The sequence below is a fragment of the Nilaparvata lugens genome, chromosome 2 (assembly GCF_014356525.2).
Source record: "Nilaparvata lugens isolate BPH chromosome 2, ASM1435652v1, whole genome shotgun sequence".
NCBI lineage: Eukaryota > Metazoa > Arthropoda > Insecta > Hemiptera > Delphacidae > Nilaparvata > Nilaparvata lugens.
This window is the reverse complement of record NC_052505.1, coordinates 80,144,040-80,171,702: the sequence shown is the minus strand read 5'-3', so window position 1 is coordinate 80,171,702 and position 27,663 is coordinate 80,144,040. Positions and strand designations below refer to the sequence as shown.

Below are 27,663 nucleotides of genomic sequence, written 5' to 3'. Positions count from 1 at the left end.
TATCTATATTTCAGTAAAATAAAATGTATATATTAAATAAATTGAATAAATAATTAAACGATTAAAATCTGAGTTGGAAGAGAAATAAGGCGAAAATCGCAGAGAATTGGTTTGTAATATTGAGGTTCTATTAACTTATAATTTGAATGAGAACAATTAAGAAATTCTCAACCACTCTTTAATTTTATATTCATGTTTTTACAAGAATACCGTTATTTTTGTGTTTGCAAAACTAAAGAGCATGTACTGATCGAAAACATGGAATGTAGCGAAAATTCACAAATTTTCTATCAGAAATCAGGCGAAACATGGCATTTTCTCAATAAGAAAACTTATATTATTTCAAATTTAAAAAAAAACAAGCCAAACGCCTGTTGATCCCGAATTTTGTAATCAATTATTTTCGATGAGTGAATGACTGAACAATTATTTTTGCCTCGCAGGATACTACCGTACATTTTATATGTGCATTTTCAGACATGAGAAAATTCTCATAAAGAGAAATGTCAGTATTTTACAGATACATAAAATTCACATAAGCAGATTTTCTGATCTACCAATTTTATCAGGAGGAACAGCGATCTTGCTTCATCAGTTTCAAAAAAATGACAAAATCCGATTCTTAACTATCACCAGCAAGCACTTCACAAGCCAGGCTGGTGATGCCTGGGAGAAAATTTGAACTAGTACCTATTGTATATCTTTCGTTTTTGAAATAAAGTGACCCGTTAAATTTGAGTTTTAATGATCAAATTTGATTGAACAACGATTGATTGTACGAGAAATTTATGAAATAGTAAAGTTTTCATAATCATTCAATACCAGACCCTTCATTTATTACATAGCCTGCGAATTCCAATAATTTGAATAACACATCCAAATCGTTTTACTTACAGTTTATTTAGTTTTAGTAACAAGATACCAGATCTGGCATTGTTGATTTTTAGCTGAAGATTTTTACATGAGAAATTATGTCCGATCAAAGCAGTAATAGCTTGTTAAAGTTCTCATCAACTGAGTTCGCAGACTTACAAATAAATTGTGCTTTTACTAATAATTCGATTCCAAATGCAAAAGAAAGAAACAATCACTGCTAGACAATATCATAAACATAATGATTTCCATAAACCACCGATCTTGTATAAAACTAAAATGATTAGGTCTACCGGTTTTTTATTTACATTAGGAATTAATGTATTACTACTTAGGACTATAATGATGCTTTAGGCCGCAGTTCCATTTGAAATTCTACTGCAGCCCAAGCTATCACTAATATTGAAACATACGACTATTGAATTACCATAAATTTGTGATAGACATGGGAGATCCGCCACAGCCATTATTAGCAATGAGAAAGAAGAGTTTTGAAAAGACTAGTAACTCCTCTGGTGGCGAGAAAGTGAACGAGATGTGTTGGCTAGGAGAGGGTGGGGGGAACTCAATTGGTGGGGAGACTAAAAATATAGTGGATGTAATGGGTACATTCTAAGAGTCTTCTGAAGAGGATCAACCTCACACTGGGAATGTGGGTTTAGATAAACCACGGGGTTAGTAACAGAAGGAAAGTAAATAATAGTAGGTGTTCTGAATTACAGTGACTCTTGTAAAGTAGTTTTACTCCACCCTTTGAGCAATGTGGATTTGCACTGAAGGTCGAGTAAAAGTTGAGAGGATATTGGGAATAGTAGGTACTTTCTATCGAAGCATTTCTGAAATAGTTCCACCTCGCCCTTGAAACAATGTGGATCTGAACCAGCGGGTAAGAAAAAGTAGAGAGGATATTGGGTAAGGTAGGTACTTTCAATCGAGACTTTTGTGAAATAGTTCTACTTCGCCCTTGAAACAATGTGGATCTGAACCAGCGGGTAAGAAAAAGTAGAGAGGATATTGGGTAAGGTAGGTACTTTCAATCGAGACTTTTGTGAAATAGTTCTACTTCGCCCTTGAAACAATGTGGATCTGAACCAGCGGGTAAGAAAAAGTAGAGAGGATATTGGGTAAGGTAGGTACTTTCAATCGAGACTTTTGTGAAATAGTTCTACTTCGCCCTTGAAACAATGTGGATCTGAACCAGCGGGTAAGAAAAAGTAGAGAGGATATTGGGTAAGGTAGGTACTTTCAATCGAGACTTTTGTGAAATAGTTCTACTTCGCCCTTGAAATAATGTGGATCTGAACCAGCGGGTAAGAAAAAGTAGAGAGGATATTGGGTAAGGTAGGTACTTTCAATCGAGACTTTTGTGAAATAGTTCTACCTCGCCCTTGAAACAATGAGGATCTGAACCAGCGGGTAAGAAAAATTAGAGAGGATATTGGGTAAGGTAGGTACTTTCAATCAAGACTTTTGTGGAATAGTTCCACCTCGCCCTTGGAGCAATGTGGATCTGAACCAGCGTGTAAGAAAAAGTAGAGGGGATATTGGTTAAGGTACCGTAAGTACTTATTATTGGTATCGAGACGTTTGTGAAGTAGTTCTATCTCGCCCTTGGAGCAATGTGGATTTGAACCAGTGGGTAAGAAAATGTAGAGGATATTGAGGACTTTCTATCGAGACTTTTGTGAAATAGCTCTGCCTCGCCCTTGAAACAATGTGGATCTGAATCAGCGGGTAAAAAAAAGTAGAGAAGATATTGGGTAGGGTAGGTACTTTCAATCAAGACTTTTGTGAAATAGTTCTACCTCGCCCTTGAAACAATGTGGATCTGAACCAGCGGGTAAGGAAAAGTAGAGAGGATATTGGGTAAGTTAGGTAGAATTTCCTATCGGGACTTTTGTGAAATAGTTCTACCTCGCCCTTGAAGAACTATGGATTTGAACCACCGGGTTAGTAAGAATAGAGGGGATAAAGCTGACCGTGTAATAGGATAGATAGCGCGCGCATAAAATAGAAGCGTATCTGCAGCCTACCTGGAGGTTGGCAGAGTGGGGCGGGCGTCACCGAGGGCCGAGGTCGGCGTCGAGGGGAGGATGACGTCGACAAGAGGACGCGAACCGTGTCGCCGTCAGTGCGACCAATCGCCGCGAAAAATGGTGCGAAATTCGGGCGGCCTGGCGAGGTGCGGAAGAGAGGCGGAACCACCGCTGGTGTGTGTGAGTGACTAAACTTCGGCTTGGGAAAGGACCAGGACGGCGACGGTGACTAGTGAGGAGTGAGAGAGAGAGAGAGAGAGTGAGAGGGAGTGAGAGGGAGCTCAGCGCCCGAGTGGGAGACCGAATAGACGTTGATGAATTTTCCAAGGGCAATGACACAACAAAAAGAGAGACGGAGCGAGCGTGCAAAATGACGCCGCCGAATGATGAATGAAGAACAACCGAGGAAAATGAGGATGACAGGCCGCAGAGAGTGAGAGAGTGTGAGGTGGAGGGGGGGGGGTTAAGCAAGAAGCGACAGCACGATGAATATGAAAAACAGGACGACGATTTATGGTGGTGTCTCTAATGCACTGCACCAAGTGCAGCTAGCATAGTAGTAATCCTTTGGCAATCCTCTTCTCAAGCCATCAAGACCACACGTCAATGAGCTTCAAAGCTCTCCTCTCACCAATGAAAGAAAAAATATTATCGCTTATGACAAGATGTAAAGCGCAGCTAAGAAAATGCCAAACCGCTACGCCAGTCAATAGAGCTTTTTAAATATGCAAATTCGCCAAAGCCACTTCTCGATAAGCTGGCAAACAAAGCTATAAATATATGTGTAGGTTGCGCCGGAATTGATCAGTGCTCTCTGCATGTCAATTGCAAGATTCAATCTCGATATGCATCGGATCATTAACAAGAGTGGAATGAAACGCCATCAAACAGACACAACATAAAAACAATTGAACATAAAAACATAAAACAATTGATCTGACATAGCGAGACATTACTACACGTTTTATAAAAGTTAGTTTCGAAAAAATACTGAACCAAAATTAAAAAATCAACAATATGGTCTCCTGACCCCTGACAAAGCAATCAGACAATCATCACTATCAATAAGTAGAAACTTCAACTTATGACTTGTTTAGTACAATTAATCCGACATAGAAACAGCATTAGACGACTGCAGCATTAATATGAGTTATATTCGTGAGAGAGAAATAGATTCAAGGTCTCCTAAGAAAGTGGAATCTGAGAACCAAACGCAAATTCATCACATAATATAACTTCAAAACGTAATATTATTCCACTTAAGTTTAATCTAGTGCACTGTATTTGGTGTCATTAGTTTATTTTCTACTACCAGGAAACCCGTGCTCCGCAAGGGTCTTTATTAAAACATGACAAATTGTAAACTTGACGTAATGAAATCTTGAAGAATTGGAAATAGGCCTATAACCATCCTCGGTTAATTGAGAATCTATATGCAAAATTTCAAGTTAATCAGTCCAGTAGTTCAGACGTGATGATGCGTAAAACATAAATTTCCTATCCTGTACGTGTATAAGCCAGTTCTTTACTTTATTATAGTACAGATGTTCATTTTTACCATCTTGAGTAGATTGGTTGACTCCTAGATTGACTAAGATTGACTCGTCGTAGTCAATAGAAGTACTAGAATATTCTAATTATTCAAGTCTAGAATTATTATAAGACTCAAAAAGATGAGTTCTGAATACAATATAGTTGATACAAAGTTAAGTTTGAAATATTTATGAATTACTAAGTTGAATACAATCAATATTGGGATAGGGTATGATTTAGCTAAAGCAAACCTGGTTGTGATTTGTGGAGAAACGTGACAAGTTAAGAATGAACATTAAAAGTATTCAGAAATATTCCGCATCTATTCCAATAAGACATTTATTTTAAATTGATAAACGTAGAATTTCAAGTGTATTAAAAATTAAATGCACTTTGCTCACTTTTAAAACTCTTAGAAATTGAAATCACTTAAAAGACTTAAATCTTGAAAAATGTTCATTTTTTAGATGTTATATTCCATAACTGCCGATCAAGAAACTCTCTGTTGTACAAAATTAGTTTATTATCGATCTCTTGTGTCTATTATCTCATTCATTCACCATCAGAACTATTTAAAATGTCTAAAAAAGTAACTGATTTCAATCATTCCTCATGATCGAAATACATTTTTCCCCAGTTAAATGACGCTTGATCGGAAAAGGTTTCCAATTTAAAGATTTGATAATTTATCTAGTCGTACCGTAGGTAATGAGATTTACAAGAAAAATTCAAAATATTAATATTTTAAAACATGAAAAAATTTAAACTTCCAAAGAGCACTTCAATCATCCCGCATTCTCCACCTTCACTAATGATTAATGATATGCTGTGATGAATGATAGAATAATAGAAAGCCTAACAAAGAATATTTTAATTTCCGAGCCCATACCCGCTAATGTCCTATATGTCCTAGTGACCTATGTCCTAATACATCAAATATGCTGGATCCAATAATTGAACAATCTTTGCTAATGAATGAAATATGCAGTGCAAGGGATCAAAAATCGTACCAATAAGAGAAGTAACTGGAATAATAATTATGTTATGAGTGGGTTGCAACTTGACAGTCATTATTTTCAAGTACCACTCAGGAATAAGAAGAGTTTCAACAGCAACTAATCCTCTCTTGAATGAGGAAAACATAGTAATGAGGGCACTTCCGTAGGGAAGGCAAGTATGAGACGGAATGTTTTGTGTAGGAAGATAAAATTGAATATTAAAATTTATTCCAAATGAAACTAGATGAAGTTCAAGAACCTTGAATCTTGAAAGCAATACTTGCACAATTTTTTGTCAAGCTTTGAGATTGTGGAGAATAACGAGATTATTTTTCAAGATGTTTATGATTTTGATGTAGCCTGTTAGAAAACTCTAATGGGGGAATTACAAAAAATCAACTATCCAATTACAATATTTTAATGAGAAGAACTATTGAGAATTACAAAAATCAACTATTTAATTACAATATTCTAATGAGATGATTTAAAGGAACTACTAAGAATTGTATTGGAATTACAAAAAAAAACAACTATTTAATCACAATATTCTAATGAAAGGATTTAAGGAACTACTAGAAAATTATATTAAAGGTCTAAAATATTTTTTGAGAGCACATTGTAGTAGTGTGGCTCTTATTTGGCGGCCTTGATTTGAGTAATGTAAACAATTCAAATCAATAAGTTCTTTATTCCTTATAAAATACACAACAATGTAGGATGAGTCCTAGCCTAAATCTTACGTAAGAATAATATTTTTGAAAAAAAAACAAGAGTATAAATAACAGAAAGTATAGGAAAAGAGAAAGTAGGTATTTGAAAAAGTATAAAAATAATAGAATAAAATAAATCAAGTAGAAAACGAGTACTTGAATATAATTTGTACTTAAACCTTGAAAATTGAAGTAGGCTATTGATTAATAATATAATAATAATAATAACAATAAGTTATATTGGGATCGGTCGGTGCTGACAGACAGAACAGTTGCTCATAATAGGCCAGATATCATCCTCATGGATAAGGTAGCCAAAAAAACAACACTAATAGATGTTGGCATACCTTGCTGCCACAACTTGGACCAGTATTATAATGAAAAGGTCTCCAAGTACCTTCCCTTGGTTGCTGAGATCAAGGATGACTGGATGCAAGAAAAGGTCACAATTGTTCCTGTCATTATCTCCACGGTTGGAGTTGTAACTAGAAAAGTGTCAGCAAATCTTTGTCAGATGGGAATATCAACAAGTGCAAAATATGCCATGGAAAAAGCAGTTGTTCTCAGCACAGCATCCATTGTGAGATCATTTTTGAACATTTCAGTTCAGTAATGCACCAAACTGCAATAAACACTCACTTGTCATGTGACGAATGAAATGATAATAATAACAATAATAATAATAAATATTATTTATTATTATTAATGCATGTACATTTACATTCAACGTTTCGCATTTGTCAGTTACAATAAAAATCATACAATTTCTCACGTCATCAAAATGTCCGTGAATATTTGGAGTCAAAAATGAAGATGACATCATCTTAATTATTATAATTTCACTAGGTTCATCTCTCACACTGTACATGAGAAAAACTCCATCAAACTGTAAAAGCATCTTCCTTGTAGCCAATTTCTCAGTAGTCTCTTGAATTTTCTGCTATTTGAAGTATCGAGAATTTCCACTGGTAGTGCGTTCAAGATCCTTCAACTCACATGCTCTGGCTTAGCTTTAAAAAAGCTTGTTCGATGAGGTTGAAGTCTCAGCATATTCCTTGCCCGTTAGTTGTAGCCATGTACGGTAGCGCCTGTAGTCCACTCGTCCTTGCGGGAAAATCCATCCGATGCAGCCTCCAGGATATACAGACATGGCAACGGCAGGATCTTAGCTTCCCTGAATAACTCTCTGCATGGGGTCCTTGGTGGCTTCCTAAACATCATTATAAGCAGCCGTTTTTGCACTCTGAATGCCATCAATGAAGCGGGTGCCGCACCCCAGAATATCAAGCCATACGTTAGAGCTGGCTGAAAATATCCATAGTACGCTATTCGAGCTATTCTCTGGTCCACCTCCCTTATCAATCTTGATATTGCAAAACCAGCTGTATTGAGCCTTTTTACCACCTGATCAATGTGACTGTTCCACTTCAGTCTAACATCAACATTGATTCCCAAGAATCCACATTCTTCCACTGGCATTATACTTGTTGAATCCACAGCAAAATTAAAGTTATTGGGTGTGTCCGAATGGCCAATATTGAAGCTCATATAGGATGTTTTCTTTACGTTGACTGTCAACTCATTAGCCTCATACCACTCCTTCATGCACTTGATTACTTCGTCTCCTTCAATTTGTTATTCTTCAAATGTATCACCTGTCAGTAGAAAATTGGCATCGGCAGCAAATAATACGCTGTTTACGGTTGAGGGTAAATTTCCGAGCAAGTCATTAATATACAGTGAGAACAATATTGGGCCAAGTATAGTTCCCTGTGGCACTCCTTTTTCCAATTGCCGGATTTCTGACCGATATTTGACGATTTCCCCATTTCTCTCTTCAATCTCAACTAATTGGGACCTTTCACTAAGAAAAGACTTGCCATAAAAATGAATTTTCTCTATCAGAGTTTCATGATTGAGGCTGTCGAATGCCTTTTTCATGTCTACAAAGAGTCCTAGAGCTTTTTTCCCTTTGTCAAGTGAGTCATATACTTGGTTAATGAAGTCATTTACTGCAAGGTTTGTCGATTTTCCCAAGCGAAAACCAAATTGACATTCAGACAAATTCCTATTATTCTCCAGGTACCCGGATATTGTTTTTTGTGCCAATTTCTCAAATATCTTGGAGAAGGGGCTCTGCACTGATACTGGCCTAAAATTGGCTATTTCATTTTTTGCACCCTGTTTATGGAGGGGAATAACTATGCCTAATTTCAAATGTTTAGGGAAGATTCCTGATCTGAACGACGCATTCACAAGGTGAGTCATTACACTCTTTATCGGCTCGAAGCATTCCTTCATTAAAGCACAGGGTGCTTTAACCGTCAATGCCATTTGTCATTTTATTTTTTATTTCTTCGACATTGGCAGAAACTTCATCTTCAGAAAAAGTGGGAAAATTCTCTAATGTTGAGGTTACTCTGTCACTATTTTCGAGCAAAGTTACTGAAGATGTAGAGCTCTTAAAGTAGTGTCCAGAACATTTGTTTATGAAGTAATCGTTGAAGATATTAGTTTTGTCAAGTGCTGAATCAACTAGGACACCATTTACCGAAATAGGATAACTCTTGATCTCGTTTTTTGCAGTCACATTTTTTATTAACTTCCAAATATTGTTTATGTATTCTTCGAGACTGCCAGTAAATTCCCTGCATGCTGTGTTTTTGAGTAAGTTATTATGAAGCGCCTGATATAATACTAATAATGCTGATCAGGAGTGCATTGTGTCTGATGAATTATTATTATATCATACGCTTAATAATATTATTATAAATAAATATATTTATAAAAAAATTCATCCAAAATTCAGACCAAAAATTCATCACACTCACATACTACAACAAAAAATCACAGAAAGTAGCATCATCTTTTAAAAAACTCAAATACAGAATTGCCTTTAAAACAACAAATTCACTGAGGAAACATTTTCAAAATTATCAAACAAACAAACAGAGATTTGAGCAACCAGGCATCTACAAATTAAAATGTAATGATTGTAGTAAACTGTATATCGGACAGACTGGACGTGACTTTCAGACAAGATACAAAGAGCACATCAGAGCCATTAATAAACCACATAGCCACTCAAACTTTGCTGACCATATTATATCCACAAACCACACATACACAGACATCGCCACCAATCTTGAAATCCTCCATATCTCTCAAAAAGCAGAAAACTCAATGTATTAGAACAATACGAAATCTACAACCACACAAAACAGTTTCCCAACAGTCTCCTAAATGATCAAATAAATTTCTCTTCCCACACACTCTTTGACAAAATAGTCCAAAGTTCAAAAATACCGCCGCACTAAATATCCACCAACCCAACCCCCACCACAACCTATTCCACCACCTTCATCCCTTACCACACATAGCCTTGTCATCTGAGTGAATTCCCACAGTCTGATGATGACCAACAAGAGGTCGAAACGATCGTCACTATACAAAAAGTAAGTGCATTTTCACTTCAAAAGTTTTTTAAAATTCAAGTTTAAATATATTGTTTAAGATGTAGTTCTAATAATTTAATAATAAAACCGCATGACAATATTGTTATTTTTCAATACATACTAGATCATCATAATTGACCATTGAAAAATCATTATCAAGTTAGTATTACTAACTAGCAGGTAACCCATGCTCGACAAGAGTCCAATTAGAAACTTGACATAATGAGATCTTGAAGAATTGAAAATAGGCCTATTGGCCGATCCTTGGTAAATAAAGAATCTACAAACAAAATTTCATGTTAATCAATCCAGTAGTTCAGACGTGATGTTGCGTCATTCGTGAATTTCCTATAATGTACCTGTATAAGCCAGTTCTTTCCTTTATAAGCCAGTTTAGTATTATCATATTCATACATGGAGATTTATAATCCGCTATTACAGTACTTTATTTTAAAACTAATGACAGCCACTGTGACGGCTATATTGGGTTAATTTACAAGCAGTTAGAACCAAGGCAAAGGCTGGGAGTGTTATACACTTACTAGCCGTCAGGCTCGCTTCGCTCGCCATATACGTCTAGCCAGGGGGCTCCGCCCCCTGGACCCCCGACTGGATCGTCCAAGGATGAGATTAGCAGGCTCGCTTCGCTCGCCTGCATTTTTATCATGTTAGGACATTCCAGTCGGGGGTCCAGACTAAACGTCTGGCTAAACGCATATGGCGAGCGAAGCCAGCCTGACGGCTAGTAATATAATATTCCCAGGATTGAAGTAGCAGTGACCAATCAATTTTTCCGCGATAAATGCATTTAAATCTTCAACTTGGTGCCAACCTAACAAAGTCAACTCAACTTAATGCCAACCTGACAAAATTATTAATTTAGTTCCCAGTTAACAACTGTTTCGAAGAGGTACTCTATCTAGATTATAGTTCTATAGTAACATATGATATGGAAATTTCAATCATAATTAAGAGATTGGGAGAAGAAGAATATACATGCTAAAAGACGAACTTTAAACCCTCAAAAACAACCCTTAGAGTTAAAATATTGCCAAAAGATTTCTTAGTGCGCCTCTAAAGGGCCAACTGAACATACCTACCAAATTTGAACGTTTTTGGTCCGGTAGATTTTTAGTTATGCGAGTGAGTGAGTGAGTGAGTGAGTGAGTGCCATTTCGCTTTTATATATATAGAAGAGTGTATAATATTGGGAGTCTTATTAACATTGTATGGCAGGGTTTTATCAGTACGTTAAGTAATACTTTTATCGAAATACGTGAAAAACAGTTGTATAATACACTAACATGAAGCATCGATACTTGATCATTCTATGCTACTACATAACAAGATAAAGTTGAAGATAATAAGAATAACTTTTTGGTCAGTCTAGTTACAATAGATAATAAAACAATAATAAAAACAATCAATAATAAAACTAAGTAATAATAAAACAATCAATTATGATTGAAAATGATTTATTATAGACCAGTCAAATCCATAATGCAATGCATCTGTGATCATTCTTTTTCAATATAATTTCCACAAAGAGGAGACAATTCTTTTCTCATTAGCCAAACTTGACTTAGCTATTTTCGTATTTGCTCATAGACATATTTATAATCTAGTGGACAGTTAGTTTATATTCCTATGTATGTGATCACTCTTCAAGAATGAGTTGCTTCAGTCACGAAATTATTTTATAATTTCATAAAAACTCTAATATAACATTTCTAAATATTACTATATTTTTCCGTTTCAATTATCTGACTTATACCATTAGGCTTAACTGATCTTTCTTCATCTCCATAAAAAAAAGGTATCTCGAATCATAAAATTGATAAAGACTTCATATTCAATGAAATTCCAGCTTGATTAGCGATTTTATCTACTTAATTTTCACACTATATCATCATCTACAATTTTTTCATTTCAAATTTCACTTTTTAATAGACCCAATTATTCTTCAGACCTCATTTTATAGAAATCTATAGAGATGCTATCATTCTCTATGAGATAATTTCATAAAATAGACCGAGCTCCTACTGAATCAAACATTGTTTAAAAAATTATTTTTCGATCGACTATTTTTTCTTTGTCTTGACTAATTTGTTCATCTTTGGGAACTATTTGAAGTTTGAAAAGCTCAAGTTTAGAAATGATATATTCTGGGACTACCAGATAAAGTTTATTCAGAGGAAGCCAAATGGTCAGAGGTGGACAAGAAAGTACGAGTATTGATCCATTGATTATTACATTTGATTATTAGGTGAAATAAACTCAATAAGTGAAGTGGATGTAAACTTCTCTATTGAGTGAAGTTTTTATGCATCTAGAATAGAATTTATTTGTAATCAGGGCCATGCCCTACATACAAAGAGTTGAGTACATAGTATTCAATAATACAATAAATTAATTTAAATCTCTTCTTCATAATAAGGTCTTTTGAGTACTGTTTTAGTTTGACACATAATTAGGCTATTATTATTTAGAAATTGAGAGTCCAAGTGTCGGTTTAGCATGTGGTACTTGAAATTAATGACCTAATTCTAATAGCTTCTACACAAAAATTATATAAATTATTTATTTTCACAACAGTTAAATTTGACAAAAAACCATAACTATATCTGAATTCATTACAATATTTCTAATAAGTTTGCCAATGTAACGTTTTCTTGCGTCATTATACATGGGGCATATCAGTAAGAAATGTTGTACCGTTTCGTCGGTTCTAAGATTGTAGATTGGACAGAGCTCCCTGCAGTTAATCCAAGTACCCTTTCCCTCAAGAAACAAGTAAAAGCATGTGTCACTGGCTAGTCCCAGTTGGGAAACACAGCGGATTTTTGAAAAAGCCAACTTGAAATTCAGTTGTTCACCTATTAGAAAATTTGGGTTTAAAAATGTGTAGCTGGGTAATTAATGAGAATCAAGGGCCCTGCTAACATCTAAATTGAATAAGTTCTCGCTATGCTTATCTACCAAATGAGTATAAAACTTGTTTAAAGTATTCAGGCCGACTTGGCCTGAGCTAAAGCATATCTGATAGCTGAACTAATACTTTCCGCCTTAACACACAATGAGGAGCAAAATGAGTTGTAACGACCTGAGCTACAGAATTCAACGCCTAAATATTTATAGGTTTTGACAATTTATATTTTTTCCTGGCAATAATAAAAGGGCAAATGCTTTTTCAATTTTCCCTTGTGGGGAAACTTATGGGGATCACTTATGTTTTTGTAATATTTACCCTGAGCTGCAAACTCTGACAATAGGCCTCCAGGCATTTCAACTTTTTTCGTATATCTGAAGGGATATCTGCCAGAATTACAATATCATCAGCGTACTGAAGCATCAGTACATCAAATTGACCATTCATAGTGATACCCTCTAAGCCTTGACTCCTCAAATATCTTTCCATGTCGCATATGAATAATGAGAAATTATTTTAATTATCCACTGCATACTGCTGTATATTACTGAAAGTTGATAACCCTGATGTACTTTCAGCCTACTTCATTTTATTAATCAATAATTTGATTTTATCTACCTTTGATTTTATCTATATAATTATTTTACTTTATCAATTTTCTGTTTTTTTCTCTTAAATATTCATATTAATTAAAACGTTTACAATATTTCCATTAATAAATAAATCCTTTGGTAGGGAGTTAGTGGGGAGGATATTTTTAATATTCTTTCCGAAGAATGGACATTGATATGTCCAAAGTTCCGCCAATTTATGTAGATGCATAACAATATAATTATCTATAGTTGTATTACAAATTGCTTGCTCTACCAGATTGATTATTTCTACTAGCTTTTATCTAAACTATATTGAATGTTTCAAACCCTTTAATGCTTACTATTTCATTGCTTGCCCATGTTTCACATAATCCTACTATACTTAAGCTATTAAAATAAGCCAGTTGTTCTTCATCCATGCCATACATTTGCGAAATCCCATGACAATTATTCCAAAAACCTATACAAACATTACTGCTACCTGTTGATCTGAATTCTGAAACCTGGCTACCATGCATGCATGCTTCATCTATACGGTCCGCATTTTTTGGTTTGCTTGTTGTCACCCTTCCCGTGTTCAGCCACTGTCGTAGGTCCGAGTTTTTCGTGTGTTTGAGTTGGTGGATGCGCGTTGTGAGTGGTCGTGTATTGTAGCTGCCGTAGTCACTAGACGCACACTCTCCTCTTCCTCCACTTCCTGTTCCTCCTGCGTGCTGCTTGCTGCTGATCCTGGAAAACGACCTCCTTGTCTCTGTTGACGGGCAGGCGGTGCAGCTACGGGTGGCGGCGACTCCGAGTTTGAGACCGAGAATGGTGTGTCTCGTCCAGTAACTGAGAGTCTTCATTGTTGTCTTTTCTCTGAGTATTTTGTGCCTCTGTTGTGTTTTCCAAGCTCTGATTAGATTCTGCAGTCACCCTAACCGTCACTCCATCCAGATAAAAGCCTGCTGAAGCCTCCCGATTTGACTCTCGAACAGTGTTTTCATTCTCAAACTTCCTCTGTAATTCTCCGAGTGAGTATGGGCGACCATTGACGACTAGTTTGTCATAATTCATGACGGCATGTTGTCCATCTGCATGTACTGTTTTAATTCCTTGCCAATGTTTCGAATTCTATGAGTATAGTCTTCTTCAACTCCATAAAAAACATGTCACAAAATCCAAAGCGTGTGACCATGTGTTCAATATTATTAATTTGAGTGAAAGCCAAAATCGAGGGGTCCAAGCAGATACATCATGCTTTCTTTTGATTTGATATTTCAAGACAATATGATCATAGTTATCAGCGATTATCAAAATCATTAATTCATTTTCTACAGCTTTATTATACAGAGCAATTGCTTGAATCTAATAGCAGGATAAAACCAATTCCTAAATTTACACCAAAAAACTTTCCATAATCTTGAGACAAGTGGAGAATGTTTATAATGTAATTAATGAATTTGTAAAAGAATATTCAACCAAATTTCATAAACATTACATTTTAGTTGAACAGTCAAAGCCTTCTTGTAAGTTACAGTTTTTTTAACTTTTCCAACAAACAACCGTGGATGATTCCAGTAACCAAATTGATAAAATGTTTGCTTTATATACACAACAAAGAAATTCTGTGAGTTTTGAATCAAATACAGTACAATATATTTAGGTTGATTCACCATCAAATTGTCTTTTTTCCTTTAGGGCTACTGTTGAATATAAATAAAAATAGAAATTCAAGTACCCTTTTTAAAATTGTTTACTTTTTTGAATTGGTACTCAGATTTCTATTTTTACTTTCCTTGCCCTATTACCATAGATAAGGAAAGTATTGCTTTCCGAAAAAAATTAAGGTACCCCTATTTGTAAATTTCTATACGTTTCAAGGTCCCCTGAGTCCAAAAAAGTGGTTTTTGGGTATTGGTCTGTATGTATGTATGTATGTATGTATGTGTGTGTATGTGTATGTGTGTGTGTGTGTGTGTGTGTGTGTGTGTGTGTGTGTGTGTGTATGAGTGTATGTGTGTCTGTGTACACGATATCTCATCTCCCAATTAACGGAATGACTTGAAATTTGGAACTTAAGGTCCTTACAATATAAGGAACCGACACGAACAATTTGGATCAAATGCAATTCAAAATGGAGGCTAAAATGGCGAAAATGTCAAAAACAGGGGTTGCAGGGGAGCATGAAAATCTTTACAATTAATGTTCAGTAACATGTTCATCCAAAATTGAAAATAATCTCAAAATTTGAGAAAATGTGATAATTCAATTGCAAACTGTTGGCTACTGTTGATTCTATTAAATCATTCACTATGAAGAGATAGCAGACTTCGTGTGTCTCCAGCGTTATTGTCCTGTCACCAGCTGGCTAAGATCTTGGAATAGTAGACTTGAGATGCGCGTGAACACTAGCGTCAGGTGATCAATTTTCATAACGGCAAGGAAAGTTGTGTGAGTGCGCCACACAAGATTTTTATTTATAGTATATATTTATTATAGCTTGAAGTTTCTGAAGCATATTGTCTACCGATTAGCTAAAGTGAATAGGTATCCAACAACATAAAACATAAAATTTTCCAAAAGCTAGAGTATGAAGCATGCTGCATGCACAGTTCACGTCGAACCAATCTCAAGCTGAGGTTGGTTAATTTAGTAAGTAAAGTGCGAGATAAATTACTTTTAACATGGCTCTTTCTCGAAGACGGAGAGGTCCGATGCTCTATCCTCCACTAATCACTCCCACTACCTAGCAGCATTCTAACGCGTCGCGCCAACACTCCCCTCCAGCTAGTGCCTGGCTTTGTTCCAAAATCGTTTACTGGTCAGGTATATTGGTTTGTATATGTTACAGAGATGTTTCCATCACAAGAACATGAAGCAAAATGACACGGCGCATCCAATTGTGCGCAGGATGTCCGTCTGTGTCTATGCTACAAACTGTGGAGGGAGAAATGGGATTCTCCTCTTCATGTTAAAAGTAATTTATCTCGCACTTTAGTAAACGTTGATTTGTGGAGTTTTAGTAAAAGTGAACTGAAACTCACCGGTTGTGTTATTGACGATGGATCCCCTGTGTCCTTCCCTAAGGCTTGCCCTTCGGACCAGCCCATTTTGGAAAGCATTTTAAAGCCTTTATTGTCAGATTTTATCGTCCTGTAAAATAATAACCAAGAACTTTAAATTGATTTAGAAGCAATACTGATCGAATAATAATTTTCAATCATTCAATGTTAGTTTTATGCAATGTTTCAACAGTTAAAATATCTATAAAAATATCAAATGCTACATAGCATTCCGCAGTTTACGTAATTTCTATTGTCAGTCTTTGTATGGTCTATAGTAAATTGAAGTTGTTTGTAGCATTATCAAATTTCCATACAATAAACGATTGATTGGTTTATTAACTTAGTGATAAATAAACTTATACTAAACAACTTGACTAAGTAGTTATATTGAAAAACGTGCTACGTTGAGTATAATTGACCGAGCGAAGTGAGGTCTAAGTTTCAAGTCGACGGTTTGGCATTTCTTTTAAGCTGGATTTACACTGAAGTTATTAACAAAATGTTAATAACTTAATCCTTATAGATTCTATTAGATTGAACGGAACTTGACAAACACATATGTTCATCATGTGTATGATAAGTTATGTTCAATCTAATAGAATCTAAAAGGATTAAGTTATTAAAATTTTGTTAACTTTGGTGTAAACGCAGCTTTAATGTTTAAATGTTTAAATGTTTAAATGTTTAAATATTTAAATGTTTAAATGTTTAAATGTTTAATGTTTAAATGTTTAAATGTTTAAATGTTTAAATGTTTAAATGTTTAAATGTTTAAATGTTTAAATGTTAAATGTTTAAATGTTTAAATGTTTAAATGTTTAAATGTTTAAATGTTTAAATGTTTAAATGTTTAAATGTTTAAATGTTTAAATGTTTAAATGTTTAAATTTTAAATGTTTAAATGTTTAAATGTTTAATGTTTAAATGTTTAAATGTTTAAATGTTTAAATGTTTAAATGTTTAAATGTTTAAATGTTTAAATGTTTAATGTTTAAATGTTTAAATGTTTAAATGTTTAAATGTTTAAATGTTTAAATGTTTAATGTTTAAATGTTAAATGTTTAAATGTTTAAATGTTTAAATGTTTAAATGTTTAAATGTTTAAATGTTTAATGTTTAAATGTTTAAATGTTAAATGTTTAAATGTTTAAATGTTTAAATGTTTAAATGTTTAAATGTTTAAATGTTTAAATGTTTAATGTTTAAATGTTTAATGTTAAATGTTTAATGTTTAATGTTTAAATGTTTAAATGTTTAATGTTTAAATGTTTAAATGTTTAAATGTTTAAATATTTAAATGTTTTAGGGCCGTTTGCACAGTGTAAGTTTAAGCTAAAGCTTAAACCAAATCTGGATTTTTTTTTTGTTTAAACTGAAATTCCGTTTGCACAGTATCAGTTTAAACTCTGTATTGAGTTTAAACTCTTGGAAAGTTTAAACCTCCAAAGCAGGAGGTTTAAACCAAATAATTTAGATTAACTTGACATCATTCTGTAAAGATTTGATGGGGAAACAGCTAATAGTAAATTATTTTTCAACGGTTGTTTTTAATGCTTCTGTAGACGATAGTAATTATTATTTAGGTTATAGTGAATCATTATTTGAATGTAAATATAATTATAATAGAAGAATTGATAGAAGTTTTTGATGCGATTGATAAAGATGACTGCGAAGAAATTTTGAAAGAGAAAAATATTAGGCAAAAAACGAATCATTTAAATTTCTGGGATGATAGAAAAATTTTTAAACGGTTTTGCTTGAGTAAAGCAACTGCCAATTTAGTATTTGATTAAATACACCACTTGATAGAAAATAAGACAATTTTTAACAGTGGTCGTTGATTAGAAAACATGTTTTTAAAACACATAACAGAGATATTTTTCTTTCGAAAGATTTTTAATAAACAAGGAAGACCTTAGTAGATTTAAGCGTAACAAAATAACTTTTTCTTACAATCTAAAATATATTTTTTTGGTGCCAACTAAATATAAATTGTATCTAATAGTAATATAGCATTCCATCATTTTATGAAGAACTTCTTGATCGCTTTTCACTTTTATTACCGTATAGCTTACAGCTCTGTGGATTTGGTACGAGGAGATAGTAGCTACATAACCTCAATTTACTGATGGTTAGTAAACAAATAACAAATTTCCTGTAAAATTAGCCTTCCTGATATTATGAACAATGACATTCTATTACCAACTTAACGGTAAACTAGTTTAACTTAAACTGGATTAGTAAATGCTCTGAGAAAACCGATTCAAGTTTAAACTTTCAGATTAACGTAAACTCGATTAACTTAATCGAGTTTAGCAGTCTATACTGTGCAAACGGCACTAAATGTTTAAATGTTCATATGTTGCGCATTTACGGAGAAAAGCGGTAATAGATTTTCATGAACTTTGACAGGTATGTCTTTTTAAATTGCGCTTCGACGTATATACAAGGTTTTTGGAAATTTTGCATTTCAAGGATAATATAAAAGGGAAAAGGAGCCTCCTTCATACGTCAATATTAGAGTAAAAATCAGACTATAGAATTATTCATCATAAATCAGCTGTCGAGTTGACTATAAATTGCATGCCATGACGCATGCAATTCAATATCTCAATGTAAGTTGGTAAAAGTTAAGACTATAAATTGCATGCCTCATTGCATGCCTCATTGAATGCAATTTTTATGCACTGTTAAATAGGATGCAAAGAACTTATAACAGCTCTTCTGGGCGTCTACATGTCTTCTGGTTTTTTCGCGCTAAATTCCGGAAAGCGTTATATGATAATTAAATCTTGTGTAAGCATGATCTGATCAAATAAATAGTTAGTGTATCAGTGTGGATGTGCTTATGGTTTGGGACGTCGTTATAACTGCGCGAGGTCTACTGTTCACAGAACTACTAGTAAAATACATTTTGAAACATAGAATATGAATAATTATTGTTTCTATTTCAAGATGATTATTCTGTAGTTTCTACAAGGGTAGGCTGATAAGTAATGCGCACATGCACATGCTTGTAGAACACAAGCCAAATAACCCCCAGAAGCGAGTCTGGTGGCATGTGGAAGTTCTATTTATCTTCCACACTGCTGCGTAGTTTGAATGCGAAGGATATAAAGAGTGTTCTGAGAAAAGGTGCCCATAAGTCAGGGAGTGATTCCTCATATTAAAAGAATAAAAAAAGTTCTAATTAACATTGGTCCGAAAATGCTTAGTTACCAAGTTATACAGAGTGAAAGATTTCGTATGAATTTCAGTTCCCCTGCTGAAACGAGGTCCTACGGGTATTTGTTGGCTGTTAATTGAGATGTAAAATTTAGCGTATTTTATCTAGAATAAACTGAAAAATTGAATGACCCCGTTCCCAGACCTGTAGCTACAGTAATTTTTAAGATATGCGACGAAATACGCGAAACTTGGTCCCAAAAAACAAGTTCCTGTAAGGTTTGAAGCAGATTCACTATGTTAAATGTACAATAAACAAAGAATACTATAAAAACAAAAGAAATATGTAAAATAAGTCTATAAAAGACAAACGCAATCTTTGAAATAATAATCCTTAATTAAATACAAAAAGTATGAAAATAGAGCTTAAAAGATTTTGTCTATTTTTCATGCGTTTTGTATGTAATTGAGGATTATTTTTTTAAAGGTTGCGTTTGTCTTTTATAGACTTAGTTTACATGTTTCTTTTCAAAATTAAATTTACTACAAGTTCTGAGAAAAAATATTCTGTATGTATTGTACATTTGACATAGTAAATCTGCTTCAAACCTTACAGGAACTTGTTTTTTGGGACCAAGTTTCGCGTATTTCGTCGCATATCTTAAAAATTACTGTAGCTACAGGTCTGGAAACGGTCTCATTCAATTTTTCAGTTATTTTACATAAAGTACGCTAAATTTTACACCCAACAAATACCCGTAGTGCCTCGTTTCAGCAGGGGAACTGAAATTCATACGAAATCTTTCACTCTGTATAACTTGGTAACTAAGCATTTTCGGACCTATGTTAATTAGAACTTTTTTTATCTTTTAATATGAGGAATCACTCCCTGACTTATGGGCATCTTTTTTCAGAACACTCTTTATATCCTTCGCCTTCAAACTATGGAACTTTTTTCTTCTTTCAATGTGAGGAGTCACGCCCTGACTTATGGGTACCGTTTTTCAGAGCGCCTTGTACAGAACTTCCACATGGCACCAGGCTTGCTTCTGAGGTTATTTTGTTTGTGCTCTAGAGGCATGTGTGCATTACTTATCAGCCTACCCTCGTGATGAACATTTTTTTCATGAAGTAGAAAATCGTTCAAAAAGGCACCTGACGGCAGCGGAGCCGCTTGAGTAGTGTGGCATTCTTACCTCACTCAAAAATCAACCCTCATTCTGCACCACACCTCATTCTATCCCACATTGGAAACCGTTTGTTGAGCATTATTTCAATCTTCCAATATACATATCATAGTTATTACTCTTTAAAATGCGCAAAATGCCATATTTTTTGTTTAGTACTGTGTGTTTTGGTAAATAAATTTCAATTTCAACTAAGATACACAGGAAAACTTACTCATGAACCGAAGCGGCTTCAGTTTTGAAACTTTCATCAGTGGAGCCGACTGTTTTTCTTCTGGCTTCGGCGCGATCAACGTAACTGCTTGATTTCGGAACAACCGCCGTAGCTCCGGCATTCTCCAGACCAAATTTCTTCCTCAGCCTCCTCAGTTCTGTTCTATGCTTGTCTTTTGAATATTCCGTTGTGTCTATTTGTTCGACTGCAAGAGAATAATAATAAAAATAAATAGAATATTAATAGAAAAGTAAATAAATAGAAAAGCTATTTCGAAAAATTATAATTATTCCTTTGACGTCAAGTCTCCTGCAATTCCATCTTTAAACGATGGGGGAAGAAAGCATGCTCAATTCTAATTTCAGTGTGGAAATTGAAAATTTTATTTTATAAATATATTTTATTTGATCATTTTTCTATCTGAAATATGAAGTAGAAATGTTAAACAATAGCAAGATTTCAGAAACTATTCTAATATAGGATTTTAAAAATAATTCACTTTGTAAGTGGGAAGCAACTGAATTTTAATTTGAATGTGTACGTTTATTACATTTTTGTACTTTCCAAAATATGATCAAGGCTATTGTGTGCATGGACTTATAGCACCTAGCAGGATGAAGTGAATGGAACCGATCCCATAGAAATCGTTTGAGTGATTAAGGCCATTTGAACTTGTCAAAGAGGCCCTTTTCATGGTAGAAGATGAAGATTAAGATTTATATTTAAAAATGAGGATTTTCAACTCCAGTTTAAGTACAACTAGACTGTTTTCTAGTAGGTATTGTTTTAGACTGTTTTCTAGTACCTATTATTTTAAAGTTTTCAACCCATTCTGAAACGCTTCCAGCTAGCTTAAAAACCAAATTAATTGAATTTGCTGCTGAGAAGTGGAAAGGAGTTGAAAAGTGGTGAAAAACTCTACTTTGACGCATGAAATATAGCTAAATACTCTACAAAGCTTGCAGCAACAACTGCTAGTCCTGCACAAGGCAGCTGTACTTTGCGAGACATATAATTGTAAATTAATCATGATATAAAGTATATTTCCATATTTCCAAAGTATTGTCATAGAGATAAGAAGGTATAGGTCGTTTATGTTCCAGATTTCAAGCCGATTTTTTGTCAACTCAAGCCGACTACTGTCTATTATTATTGATTTGGCTGGGAGAGAACGGCACAGTTTGAGAGTCTACCAGCTCACATGGCTTCAAGAAGAAGAACTACGTAGACTATCATCTTCAGTTAATAGTGGAATTTGGAACATAAACGCCCTATACCATGGGATACCTTATTATGCTATATTTTTCTCTACGATATTACATAGTATATTGCTAGATTGCACGAAGCAAGATATATTTAATTCCAGGATTACAATAATTTTATGTAGGAACAATCATCTGATTCTAGATAGTTGATCCAACCAAGTCACTACCTCCGTAAACAAAGCCGTAGTGCATTCGTGTGACGTCAGCACAGGTAGGGCTCCTACACCAATAAAAACACTAGCTGATATAGATCAGCTGTAATCAACTAATTATTGGTGTAGGAGCCCTACCTGTGCTGACGTCACACGAATTCACTACGGCTTTGTTTACGGATGTAGTGATCAACTCTACCATTTCTAATATGGTGGTCTAGGAATTTTTCGAGATACCTTTATCTTTAGGTGGTCGTATACAACAGCCCGGTTCACACTGCTCACATGTCTCCTGGCCTTGATGGATGTGACACAGCAGATGTGTCATGCCCACTCTCAGTATGTCTCCATGGCTCAGTGGCTTTGGATCGCTTTCCTGCAGAGCCACTGAGAGCCGTGCGCCATTCAGGTATGTGCCATTGCGTGAGCCGAAGTCTACTATCTCATATTTGCCTGTTTCTTCACAGAAACTGATTTTAGCGTGGTGCTGTCAACACACAAGAAGTAAATTCATAAGTGATTCGATGTGCATTATTGCATATTACAGTATTATTCTTCACACTGCATGATTTAATTTGATCTCATTTGTTAAACCAATAACTAAAATGAAAAAAATTAGATTTTGCCGTTAAATTCTTACAATAATAGGCAAAGCCAAATATTGAATACAGTACAACAAAAGATAAAATTAAGTTTTGTAGCAGCTGTACACATAAAATTACACTACTTTGGCGCGAATGTATAGTGGATTTATAAGCACGATTTTGGGCATTTAACTAGCAGAGCACTTTTAGTTATTGGTAGCCTCAAATGACATCATCCGCCTGTAGATTTTTCGTCTCTGCAACGGAAAAACCTGTTTGTTGGCGCGCTGTTAACTATCGGCGGGGCAATACCTAACAGAACGTCTCTGCAACAAAATGGGCATGTTAAATAGTTAAGTCCGCGCTTTTAGCTATGGGCGACGTTATTTGTCGACTCTGCAACCGGGCATTAGTCTTAAAAATAATACAGTAAGTGAACTTCAAGTCAATTAGATTTTTCAGATACAATACAATTCATTTGAATGCACAAAATATATTCCTCAAAGCACAACTTGAGCCTTTTGAACAGTACATAAATACAAATAGAAACCTCATACCTCTAATTATTTCACTCTCAAATAGATCAATTTGAATTTGAACATTTCCAAAGTTACCACTATTTCTACTGTGATGCGATCACATATCAACAATTGTTCACCAATTTATAATAATGGAAAATGTTAAAAGTGAAAAAGTTACTGACCTTACTAATTTTTAAATCAGGAACTATAATAGAATGGTCACCCTCACGACCCAGGGTACCACCAATGCAGGTGACTATGAAGAGAGATCCTACGTTCAGCTTATCTAAATCGGTTTCTTGCACTATTACCCTCATACATGGCGGCCACGAGTTCGCTATTTCTGTAATAAAAAACATGTAATAATTATTTTGGAATTCGTTCATACATGGAATAAAGATTGATGTTTTCAATCAAATAATATCCTAACGTACAAATTGATATTCGATTTATATTTTTAATTGATTATCTTCACAGTATGCTGTTGGCTATGGGAAGATTTGGTTATACTTGTAGTCTTTTACATTATGTGGACTGCACACATTATGTGGTGTACATCGTACACATTATGTGGTGCACACCGTACATATTTTGTGGTGTACACCGTACATATTTTGTGGTGTACACCGTACACATTATGTGGTGCACACCGTACATATTTTGTGGTGTACACCGTACATATTTTGTGGTGTACACCGTACACATTATGTGGTGCACACCGTACATATTTTGAGGTGTACAATGTACACATTATGTGGTGTACACCGTACACATTATGTGGTGTACACCGTACACATTATGTGATGCACACCGTACACATAATGTGGTGTACACCGTACATATTATGTGCACACCGTACACACTATGTGGTGTACAACGTACACATTATGTGGTGTACACCGTACACCACATGTGGTGTACAACGTACACATTATGTGGTGTACACCGTACACATTATGTGGTGTACATACCGTAAACATTATGTGGTGTACACCATACACCATACATCGCATGTTGTCATCACTATTAATCGTTGTTGGTTGGTTAATTCAGAATGATTTGAATGTTTTGTATTAGTTTGATTTACTTTCTATTCACTTCGAGTTGATAAACTCTATAAATAAAATAATTATAAGAAAAGAAATAATTGTAACAAGAATTAGTCACAATCTAAACAAGAGCATGCCCAAGACATAACATCACTGTGTAATATTCAAATGCCAACTGGGACAAAACTTACAAGTATGTTGAAGTCTTGAAGTAAACAAGTATTAGGTAATTTGAGAATTACTTCATAATTCACTAAGCATATACGTAAACTAGTGACGGTTTCACAGATGGATAACTTTGGTAGATTCCTCATTCCCCATTATCATTATTAGGTGAACAGCAACTACTATTTATTTATGAGTTCAAATTTCAATGATATTAGAATTCTTTATTCTTTATTGACTGATACAATAAGTACATCATCAAAATGATAGGGAGGGAAAGAATAAGATAACATTAAGCTATTCCTCTCCCAAATTGAGATAAGGTTACACATAGTCCGAAATACGTTAAGTCTTGTAGTTGTTCACTTCACAAACTTTTCAGTCCTTAATTATTTTCACAACGTAGATTTTCAAATTTAGATGCTTCAAACCCAAACATAGAAATATTTTACATTATTATCACAGAAATAGGAAATATTCACATATTAAAGAAATAATTTTGGAGGACCAAAAAACAAACTTATATTCTGAATTGGGTTGAAATGTCCTTAAATTCACAAACATTTAAACTTGAAAAGACTTAAAAAGTCAATCATTATAAATGTCTCATCAATAACTAATACTGTAATTAATTAACCATAAACTTACAAACTAATCAATTGACAATTTAAACTTGATTTAGGAAAACAACTTGATTTTTAGGTATTTGTTTAATGGGAACTCTTCGTGTGCCAACTTTAACCCAAAATTTATTTTGAAAGAGTGTGCCTATATCACAGTATATATATTTATTTAAATTGCAATAGAACATCATAAGAGTTCATAAAAGCGTGTGGATGGACACTTCCTTCTTCAATTTATGTAAAGTGATATGCTCATTATTATCTGTTTATTTTTGTCGTTCTTTGAATTTCTTATTTTTTTGAAATGATAATTGTTTAGCTAGTTTAAATAAAGCATACTGGAATAATTTTTTATCATGAGTAGAGTTTTTATTTATACAATAAGAATACCTAAGCTATAACACATGGAAAATTGTTATTACCAAGGTATAATAAAAAAATAATATTATAGTAAGCAATCTAGCATGCATCGAATGTTGGCTTAAATAATGCTGCTTTTAATAATAATGAAAATTCAAGAACAAATTATTGTTTATATAATATTTCCATCTTTTGATTGGAAACGATAATTTGATCATTTCAATAAATAGATTAAACCATTTCAATAAATAGATTAAACCATTTCAAATATTATAATATTACAATGAATGTGGATTCAGAATATTCATACAACTGAATCAATTGTTCAAAAATTAGTTTGAAACACGTGAACGATTCGTATTACAGAGTATTTTAATCAATTGAGAATTATTAAGCTTTCTATAAAAAATAAGTAACAATCAATTGAGAATTATTAAGCTTTTCATAAAAAAGCAATTTTTTATGAAAAGAAAAAGTAGAAGTTTGAGGAGGTAGGAAGCTTGAAAATTGTAATTTTAAAATGTTTGAATTTAGTAAAAATTGAATTGGAAATTCTATAAAGCTTTCATTGGTTTGCACCCTAACAAATATGGACGATAATTAAATCCTAGCAAGTATTCCCAAAACCATAATTCCAGTATTCCCTTACACCAAAAGCCTAATGGTATGATATTATCATAGACGATAACTGGACGTAGATAATAGATATTCGATGAGCAAAGAAGATTTTAAATGATTTAATGTTAGAAATGTATTTAAAATATTTCGATGTCTAAGGAAAATCGAATCTAGAATTACCTTCGAATGTATTTTTTGTACAAGCAGAATCAGTCTGCATTGGTTCGATTGGACTAGAATCGCAGATAATGTCTTGCTTTTTACTCAAATGATCATCGACCACTTTTCTACTGAGACTTGAACAGTCTGCAATCGAACTGTCTCTAGAGCATTCACCTTCCTCCATTTCCTCTAGGGTGTGTCTAGCGGTGTCTTTGTCTATTGCTGCCTTTGGGCTATCAACCAACGTCACCTGGACAAACAGAGGTTTCATTCCATTTTAGTCACGTCTAAATCCAATAGTATTATTATGATAGGATGAGCGCTCTGAAGATCACAATTTCGATTATTTATTACATCGATTTGATTTTAATGACATGAAGATCAATCTTGAATTTCTTAGAATCGAATTCTAAGAATAATAGGTTTAAAGGAGAATCGATTCCCCACGAACATTCTTACTAGGATCCAGGCTATCATCACGCGAATGAGGAGAAACAACGAACACATAAGACTGGCAGATCATAACCATCTAACATGGCAGAGAAACACGAGTTTAATAGTACCAAGGATGAACACTACATTTGGGCAAAGAAACTACATATATTTGGGACTAAAAATTCACAATTCAATACCAAGTAACATTGGGGAAGAAGCCAATAGAAACAAGTTCAAGAAAAGTTTATATTCCTGGTTAGTTGATATTGGAGTAGAAAATTGTGAAAATTTAGTTAGACTGTAAATATTGAAACTATTTATTTTTCATTCATTTTCTTTACTAGTTTTCCATCTTTTAAATTAACTTTCTAATTATTATCATTAATAGAACATTGATATTTATCTATCAATTTCATTTTTGTATGTATTATAAATTTTCACTAATTTCAATATAAAAAACTTAAATCCTATATCACTGAATGAAGTTTGTAAATAGTAATTAACACGAACCAAGCAACTAATAACTTATTCCCCAACACATATAATTTATGGTGGGGTGTATATTTATTCATTGAATTATCTATGCCTATTGAGAAATTATTCAATGCATAAAACTTCATTGTTTTAATTGTATTAAATGTTATAATATTCTAATTTGTATTGTAATTGTTTTTTATGGATAAACTTTGATTTGATTTGATCGATAATTACAATTATTTCAATTTCACTGTGTGTCTTACCCGTTTTATTAAACCCATCTCAATGAAATTATATACAAGGCTGAATTTACGGGATTGCAAAATCGGAGTGGAGAAATCTTGATAGTTCCATTACGAATTACCAATTCTATTACAAATTGTTATGATCTGGCAAATAATATTGCTAAATATTAGCAGAGCCTTGGGGAAGAAAGCGAGGAGAGATACTATAATTAAATTCTATAGAATAATGACTGCTCCTGTTCTCCTCTACGGAAGTGAGTCGTGTGT

At 33.9% G+C, this 27,663-nt stretch overlaps 1 protein-coding gene across 4 annotated transcripts in view; it reads right to left on the bottom strand.

The window, feature by feature from the left end:
- Nucleotides 1-27,663, bottom strand: part of LOC111051304 (angiogenic factor with G patch and FHA domains 1) — a 118,429-nt gene that overhangs the window by 76,735 nt on the left and 14,031 nt on the right. For 2 of the 4 annotated variants that reach the window (XM_022337790.2, XM_039421858.1), the window contains exons 4-8: nt 26,258-26,489; nt 23,445-23,605; nt 22,395-22,644; nt 20,741-20,945; nt 16,154-16,262 (exon numbers count right to left, since the gene is read on the bottom strand). In XM_022337790.2, coding sequence (XP_022193482.2) covers nt 16,154-16,262; nt 20,741-20,945; nt 22,395-22,644; nt 23,445-23,605; nt 26,258-26,489 — 957 coding nt within the window. The remainder of the gene's footprint in view (nt 1-16,153; nt 16,263-20,740; nt 20,946-22,394; nt 22,645-23,444; nt 23,606-26,257; nt 26,490-27,663) is intronic. The other 2 variants (XM_022337791.2, XM_039421859.1) reach the window with 1 other exon arrangement.